This window comes from Monodelphis domestica, chromosome 2, assembly GCF_027887165.1.
Source record: "Monodelphis domestica isolate mMonDom1 chromosome 2, mMonDom1.pri, whole genome shotgun sequence".
Taxonomy (NCBI): domain Eukaryota; kingdom Metazoa; phylum Chordata; class Mammalia; order Didelphimorphia; family Didelphidae; genus Monodelphis; species Monodelphis domestica.
The window spans coordinates 291887141-291896413 of NC_077228.1; the positions used below are offsets into that span (position 1 = coordinate 291887141).

At 36.6% G+C, this 9273-nt stretch overlaps 1 protein-coding gene across 1 annotated transcript in view; it reads left to right on the forward strand.

Annotated features, from left to right (window-relative positions):
- Positions 1-9003, forward strand: part of MEP1A (meprin A subunit alpha) — a 32538-nt gene extending 23535 nt beyond the window's left edge. The window contains exon 10 of the mRNA XM_056814715.1: positions 7544-9003. Coding sequence (XP_056670693.1) covers positions 7544-7712 — 169 coding nt within the window. The 3' untranslated portion in view covers positions 7713-9003. The remainder of the gene's footprint in view (positions 1-7543) is intronic.
- The last annotated feature ends 270 nt before the right edge of the window (positions 9004-9273 follow it).

Genomic DNA, 9273 nt, shown 5'->3' on the forward strand with positions numbered 1-9273 from the left:
TCCTTGTGATGACTTGCTGGAGTCTTTCTGCAAGTATCCTACTTATGATTTTTATATCTATGTTCATTAAGGAGATTGGTCTGTAGTTTTCTTTCTCTGTTTTTGACCTGCCTGGTTCTGGGATCAGTACCATATTTCTGTCATAAAAGGAATTTGGTAGAACTCCCTCTTTGCTTATTATGTCAAATAGTTTGTAGAGTATTGGGATTAGCTGTTCTTTGAATGTTTGATAGAATTCACTTGTGAATCTATCAGGCCCTGGGGATTTATTCTTAGGGAGTTCTTTGATGGCTTGTTCAATTTCTTTTTATGATATGGGATTATTTAAGAATTCTATTTCTTCTTCTGTTAATCTAGGAAATTTATATTTTTGTAAATACTCATCCATATCACCTAGATTGGCATATTTATTGCCCTATAATTGGGCAAAATAGTTTTTAATGATTGCCTTAATTTCCTCTTCATTGGAGGTGAGACCTCCCTCTTCATCTATGATACTGTTAATTTGGTTTTCTTCTTTTTTTATTAGATTGACCAGTACTTTGTCTATTTTGTTTGTTTTTTTCAAAATACCAACTTCTAGTCTTATTTATTAAATCAATAGTTTTTTGACTTTCAATTTTATTAATTTCTCCTTTGATTTTTAGGATCTCTAATTTAGTTTTCTTTTGGGGATTTTTAATTTGTTTGCTTTCAAGTTTTTTGATTTACATGCCCAATTCATTGACCTCTGCCCTCCCTAATTTGTTAATATATGAACTCAAGGATATAAATTTCCCCCTGAGTACTGCCTTGGCTGAATCCCATAGGTTTTGAAAGGATGTCTCATCATTGTCGTTTTCTTCAATGAAATTATTCATTGTTTCTATGATTTGTTCTCTAACCAATTTTGGATAATCATATTATTTAATTTCCAATTAATTTTTGATTTGGCTCTCCATGTACCCTTACTGATCATTATTTTTATAGCTTTATGATCTGAAAAGGTTGCATTTATTATTTCTGCTTTTCTGCATTTGTTTGCCATGTTTTTATGACCTAGTACATGGTCAATCTTTGTGAATGTACCATGTGTTGCTGAAAAGAAGGTGTATGCATTGTTGTCCCAATTTATTTTTATCCATATACCTATTAACTCTAAATTTGCTAAGATTTCATTCACATCTTTTACCTCTTTCTTATTTATTTTTTTATTTGATTTACCTAAATTTGATAGTGGTTCAGGTCTCCTACTAGTATAGTTTTACTATCTATTTCTTCCTTTAATTCTATTAGTTTCTCATTTAGAAAATTGGATGTTATACTATTTGGTGCATACATGTTGATTACTGATATTTCCTCATTGTCTATTCTCCCTTTTATCAAGATGTATGTACCTTCCCTATCCCTTTTAATCAGATCTGTTTTGCTTTGGCTTTGTCAGACATCATGATTTCAACTCCTGCCTTCTTTCTATCAGTTGAGGCCCAATAGGTTTTGCTCCAACCTTTAATTCTAACCTTGATAGTATCTATCCTCCTCAGGTGTATTTCTTGTAGACAACATATGGTAGGATTTTGGATTCTAATCCACTCTTGTAAACCTTAAAATTTCTTAGACTTATAAATGTTGGAAATTTCACCATTGGGAAATTTCATACTTGAAAAATTTCCTACTGATAGTCTATTGGAATGTGAACCCCCTTGGCATGGGAGGGTCCTTCTCCTCCCTACTTAAGATTACTTTAGGACAGAAACCTTTTGCTGAAAAATGGAAAGGGCTTTGACCTATGCTTAAGCATAGAACAGGAAGTTCTTTGAGTCATGATTGATTTTAGAATTGATACAATAGAGATACTTGGAATGACAGAACCAGGTCTTAGAACTTACAATCTCCACCCTACTCAGTCCTAACAGGATTTAGGAAGGGCTGCAGCATAGATCAAAATTTAATTATTTGAGAATATGACCTTCAACAGACATGTGCAAAGGGGCAGACCTCTGGATAGTCCTGGGTTAAGCTAGAGCCACCATTGGCACAGGGAAGACATGGACAGTGATTGGTAAATGTGAGAACTGAGGGGAGGGAACTGAGATGGTTTCCTTAAAGATAGAGGGGTCTGAGGACTGAGGGGTGGTTGGAGAGGTTTTGCTCTGAGAGGTTGTGCTCTGAGAAGTTTTGCTCTGAAGGAGGCTGGAGGTGGAGGCCCCTGAGACTGTTTCTCCATTTTGGTCATGTGAGTGATAGGGACTGATCTCTTTTCTTTGCCTCAGCTATCTAAGGGCTTGGGCCTTTTGGCCCAGCCTAAACAGAGGGGGTATTTAAGCCCTATTCCCTTCTCTCCCCTTTCTCTCTCTCTCTCTCTCTCTTTCTCTCTCTCTCTCTCTCTCTCTCTCTCCCATACCTTTCTCCCTCCTGTTTGTAATTAAAAACTCCATAAAAGGTTGACTGCTGACTTGAGTTTTCATTTAGGAATTACATAGCTGAATTCCTTGGAGACCTTAAATTAATATATATCAGTCTTTTAAAGTGATTTCCTTGTCACATTCTCCTATTTGTTTTCATTTTATGGGTGAGTTCATCCCATTCACGTTCAAAGTTATGATTGTCACGTGTGTATTCCCTAGCATTTTGATATCTTCTCCCAGAACTGTCCTTTCTTCTTTTTCTATATCCTTTTAAACCACTGGTTTACTTTTAACCAATCCCCCTAATCCCCTCCCTTAATATGCTTTCCTTTCTGGCCCCTCCCTTTTTGATTTCTTCTTGTTTTTTTAGGGTCTGTTAAGTTCATTCCCCCCTCTATTTCCCTCCCTGTTTGTACTCCCTCCCCCAACCCCCTTTAGTGTTCCCTTCTCACTTACCCTGTAGGATAAGATAGAATTCAAGACCTCAATGGATCTGGATGCTCTTCCCTCTCAGAATTGATTTCACTGAGAGTAAGGTTTAAGTATTACCTTACCTATTAGCACTCTCTTCCTCTCCTTCTTATAAGAGTATTCTTCCCCTCCCCTTCCCATGTGTATCTTTGTGTGATAAAGATTATCCTATTTATTTTATTTCTTCAGGTATCTCTTGGTGCCATCTTTGATTCCCCCTCTCCCTTTTTCTTTTTTGTACATCATCTTATAGCCCTTAATGCCCCAATCTCTTCCTGTGAATGATTCTTCAAATTACTATAACAATGAATAAATTTTTGAGAGTTAAAAATAACATTTTCCCCATATATTAATATATAATTTGATCTAATTGTAGCCCTTAAAGAAGAGAGTTTGAATAAAATTTTCCTCTTTCCCTCTCTTTCTTATTTACCTTATCATTTTTCTCTTGATCTTTGTGTTTGGATATCAAACTTTCCACTTAGTTCTGGTCTTTTCTTTACAAATACTTGGAAATCTTCTATTTTGTTGAATGCCCACACTTTCCCCTAGAAGTATGTAGTCAGTTTTGATGGGTAGGTGATCCTTGATTGAAGACCAATTCTTCTAATTACTATAACAATGAATTTAGCAATTAAATTCCTGGGAGTTATCTTTTGAGGATTTAGTGTAGAGGGTGTTCTATGAATTCTTTCAATGTCTATTTTGTCCCCTTGTTCAAGAACATTAGGGCAGTTTTCTTGGATGATTTCTTGTAGTATGATGTCAATATTTCTGTTTATTTCTGGCTTTTCAGGTAGATCAATGATTCTCAAATTGTCTCGTTGTGATCTGTTTTCTTGATCTGTCATCTTGTCAGTGAGATATTTTATGTTTTCTTCTATTTTGTCAGTCTTTTCACTTTGCTTTATTAATTCTTGCTGTTTTGCAAGATCATTGGTTTCCGGGTGCCCAAATCTGGTCCTTAAGGCCTGGTTTTCTGTTATAATCTTTTGGTTTTCTGCTTTAATCTTTTGATTTTCTGCTATAATCTTTTGAATTTCCTTTTTGGTTTGGTCTATCCTGCTTTTTGTGGCTTCCAAATGTTTCTCCAATTGGGAGCTCTTGTCCCTCAAACTGTTATTTTCTCTTTGAACTATTTCCCACTTTTCTTGACAGAAGGCTTACATCTTTTTGATAAGCTCCAATTTAAATTCTTCAAGAGCTTGTGGACAATTTCTATTTTTTGGCTAAGGTTTTGGCTTTGTTTGAATTTCCTCCTCTATTTCCTCTGTAGCCTGGGTTTTTCCTCTGTAAAATTTTTCAAGTGCCAATGCCTTTTTTTTTTTTTGGTGGAGGGAGATTGTAGCTTCTGGGCACAATTTGCTATCACTGTGGAGGTTTTTCCTTTCCTATTTAGTTAGAAATCTGAGTGAGATGGGCAGGATTTCTGTGTATGGAGTCAAGGAGCAAGAATTTTAACTGAGGCAAGTACTCGAATCTCCACAGCTTCTGCTGTTCGCTGCCCTTCTTTGTGACTCCTTCCTGAGAGTGCCCACAGTCTGCGCTCCCCAGGCCACCAGGGTTTCAGTTGTAGCTGTTCTTAGGGGTAGGTTCTTGGTGGTCTTAGTCAGATCCCAAGGACTTAGAGGTGCCCCTTGCTCACTCCAGAGGTGCCCCTTGCTCACTCGCTGATTCTGGCACATGCTGGCTGTGACTCTGGCTCCGTAGGTGGGGTCAGGGAGGGTAGATCAGCTCACATTTGGGTTGGAGCTTTTTCACCCCCTTATAGTGAGGAAATGCCAAAATCCCACGTACCTTCAATGCTGCGCCCTACTGTAGAGTCCCTTCGTTCTTATGAATTTGGTTTTTTGGTCTTTTGAGGGAGTCTATATTGGTGGGTGCTGAGGAGAGGAAGAGTCCTGGGTCTAGACTGCTGCCATGCTTACCCAGAAGTCTCTGCATGTATCATTCTAGACAACTTGTTAAATTTTGTTGTTAGATTTTTTTTCATCTTTAAAAAGGTTTCCTAGTCCAACCCATGATTTATATTTTCATATCAATGTGGCAACTGTCAGATCTAAAAGAGACCTTAGAGACCATGAGGATGATCCTCTTCACTTTGTAGATGAGGATACCTGATGCAGAAGGGAAAGGGAGTGTGACTTGCCCAAGGCCACACAGCTAACTCATAGTAGATTGAGCCAGAATTTAAATGAAGTTTCCCAATTCTTGGTCCAGTGTTCTGCCTTAGTAACAGGGAGTATCAGTCAACTCAGGAGAAATAGTTTGCAATGACTGCAGGTTGACTTTTCGATTTGAACCAGGATTCATTTTTTTTTCTCTCCAGATTAATAACTTGCAAAGTCCTCCAACTTAGATGGGAAATCTCTATGTCTTTGTGTGTGACAAATGATATAGCATAAGTAAACTGCTTTCAATACCTTAACTAGTACTATTTAAAAGCTATCTATTATTATTATTATTATTAATCCCATTACTTATAACCTTTAAGTTTCAGTCTATATTTTAGGCTAGTTCCTTCCTTCTGTCCTAGAAGTAATATTTACCACCATCTTATCAGGCTTTCAGATTATTCTTTCTACTTCTCTTCAGCACTAAAATATTTCCAGAATAAATTCCTCTAAATTATATTAAGAAAGGGAAATAAGATTCCTTTATTATTGCAGTCTTGCCACAAGGAATGAAGAACTCAAGTCATTAAACACTAGCATGATTTCTCAAGGAAGGATCCTTGAATCTGGAGCTGCACTGGACCCAAGAGATCAGCTAGTACAACATTTTATAGATAAAGAAACTGAGACTCAAAGGAATTGAATAATTTATCTAAGGCCATATACAGAGCAATAAAAATTAGAATTCAAACTCAAGCCCTCTCACTCTGAATCAGTTGCAACATTTTGCCTCCCCTGCTAATTCTCTCATATAAAGAAACTAAGACTAAAATGGTCTCCAGGGTGGTTTCAAATTTCATTGAGTCCCTAGGAAACTGGTGCTACTATTTTCAGAGAACTTCATTCCAGACTACAAAATTTAGCAAACTAGCAAGACATGACCTTAGATTATTTGCCACAAACTTACTCCCTTTCATGGATTCAAAAGAGAACAAATCCTAATGCTACAAAGACAGAGCTCAAAATATCCTGGAGAACTTGACCAAGGAAATTAACTAGATTTACCCACAATCTCCCTGATATAATATTGAGTTTAAAAAAAGTGAATAGGGCAGCTGGGTGGCTCGATGGATTGAGAGCCAGGCCTAGAGGCAGGAGGTCCTGGGTTCAAATTTCCCCCCAGACACCTCCTAGATGTGACTCTGGGCAAGTCACTTAACCCCCATTGCCTAGAACCAATTCACAGTATTTATTCTAAGATGGAGGGTAAGTGTTAAAAAAATTTAAGAGAAATGTTTTTTCATACATGTGACCATTTCAAATATTTATAATCCCTAAACTCCATAGTAAAGAGATTTCAAAATATAGAGATCTGGCATAGGAAATAAAAATCAGAAGGGAATAGAATAAGATATGTATTATCTCTATGCACCTGTTGGCTACTGGAATTATATTGAAGATGCTTTCAGTGAGAGAATAATTTTACATTCTCATACTCTTATCTGCTCACAAACCAGTATATATATACATATACATATAATAATAATCCATAGAACTATATATAAAGGAGTAATAGCAGGAGAGAGATTTGTTCTAGCTGAACTTTGTAGAAAAAGATGACTATGTGGTCATCACAATAACAATATTAGTAATAATGATAGACATTGTAGCATAGTCAATTGAGAGCTGACTTGAGCAAGTTCATGTACTGACTCTGACACATACTGTCTGTGTAACATTGACCAAGTTACCATCTCTCAGTCCCTTTCTGATGATCCTCTAAGGCAGGTTAAAACACACACACACACACACACACACACACATATTATCTTCTCTCTTAGTATCATTTCTAAGAGAAAAGACCATCAAGGATTAGGCAATCAGGGTTAAATGACTTGTCCAGAGTTATGTAGCTAGGAAGTATCTGAAGTTGGATTTGAACCCAGTTTCTCCTAATTCCAAATCTGGCCCTCTATCCAACAAGTTTTTTTTTAAATTGTTTTATCCAAAATATTATTGTCTGTCTTTGAGTTGATGTATCAAGTATTAATTCCAAGACAGGAGGGTAAGGGCTAGGAAATGAGGGTTAAGTGACTTGCCCAGGGTCACACAGTTAGGAAGTGTCTGAGGCCACATTTAAATACAGATCCTCTGAACTCTAGCTCTGGCACTTTAATCTGCTCCCACACCAAAGAGTCTGTGGATTTGGAAAAGAAAAAAATTGCATCTTTGAATGCTTTATTCATTTTGTAATCTCATGTATTTAATTTTATACATTTAAAAACTTTATTTTGAGACTTGTCCATAGGGTTCACTAAGACTGGTCAAGAGCCAGCACACACACACACACACACACACACACACACACACACACACACACACACACACACAAATCGAGGAGTCAGAAGGCGGTGCCCTACATGATGTTTGACAAATAATTTTATTCCTCTCTACCTTTGATTCTAAGTTTTTAAAAGGGAGTCAAATGACATTTTCTCTGATCTAAAAATCTGTAAATCTCTAAACATTTGGTAATTTCTTACACCTGGGCATCTCTGTGGTTTTCCCCAGGTGCGCCTCCAGTCATGCCTTCTACTACACTGGAGAACGATGTCAGGCTATGCAAGTCCATGGAAGCATCCTGGGAATGATGATTGGAGGAATTGCTGGGACTATTGTGTTGACTATTGCCATCATCTCCATAATGTCCAAAAGGCTGACACCAGGAACAAACTATTGAAGTCTCTGAAGTAGTTCCCCTACAACCACTTTTTCCTCTTCCCTTCAATGTATCCATTGAAGGTCACTTCTTACCACCTTCATTTTAAACTTGCATTCTCTGAAGTGACCACCTCTCTTTCTGGTTAATGCCCTAATTTAGGTCTGGCATTAAATGATTTAGAAACGTTTTGACTCCTAAAGATAAAAGTTACGAGATGAAGCCCATTGGATGAATTCAGCTATGAAATGTAAAATCTCTTATGTCTCTCTTAGCAGTAGGCAGAAAGGAAGATCTGGACTGTAAACATAACAGTAAGAATAGCTGACATTTATATAATGCTTTAAGATTTGCAAAGAACTTTTGCATATGTTATCTCACTTGATCCCCACATCCCCACCCTGCAAGATAGGTACTATTATATTCCCTATTTAAAGACGAGGAAACTGAGACAGAGTTTAAATGACTCATCCAGAATCACATAGCCAGTCAGAGTTTGAAGCCAAATTTGAACTCTGGTCCAAACCCAATACCATATCCACTATACCATTTAGTTGGTCCTACCTCTTAAAGGGATCTTTTAGCAGGAAAATTTCAAAAATAATAAAATTTTATTGATTTTTAAATGTTTTACATTGCCTTTATTTTCTCCTCACAAAGTCGATGCTACACCTATTTCTGTCTCCATTTTGAAGATGAGAGAATTGAGGCTCACAGATGTAATTAATTTATTGAGGTAACACAGTTTTCAATTAGTCAACAGTCATTTGTAAAGTGCCTACTATGTGCCAGGCCAGGTATTAAGTGTTCAGGATACAATTACAGGGAATGAAATAATCCCTACTCTTAAAGAGTTTACAGTAGATCTGAGAAGACAGCATGTATATATACACTATGAAATATAAAAATAAATATAGAATATATATAAATATAAAAATGGATAAATGCAAATAAAAACATACTTAAATGAGAAATAAAATGATGGCCACATAATGGTCTGTGTGTCAACAATGGGTCTTGAACTCCAGTCTTCTTTACCCCAAGGCCAGTCCTCTATGTACTATACATTATGTTTCTCATCTATGGTCAATATTGATATGAAGACATATATATGTATGCATTACAGCTCTGCCTCCAATACCTGCTTTCTCCACCATATTTATTGCCTTCTCTCTCACATCTAAAAATGGTCCAAGGTTTCACAATATTCTAAGAATGATTTGAACTCAGGAAGATGAATCATCCTGATTGCAAACCTGGCACTCTATCTACTGCATCACTTAACTGCCCTAATAAAGGTTTATTAATTAACTTACTGGACCACACATTTAATTTCACAGTGCTTTGAGGCTATAGAAGAAAAAGATCATGCTGTTCAACCTTATAAATAATTTTATAAGACTAATAGGCTTAAAAAACTACAAACCCTAATTAAGATAATAATTTTTAGTCCCCCCCATATTTAGCTATTTCTTTAGACTTTTCCCTCCTTATTTTTCATCTTCCTGAGTTCAAATCTGGTCTCAGAATAAGTAGCTGGATGACAGTGGACAAGTCCTTTAACTCTGTTTGAAGTAACAGC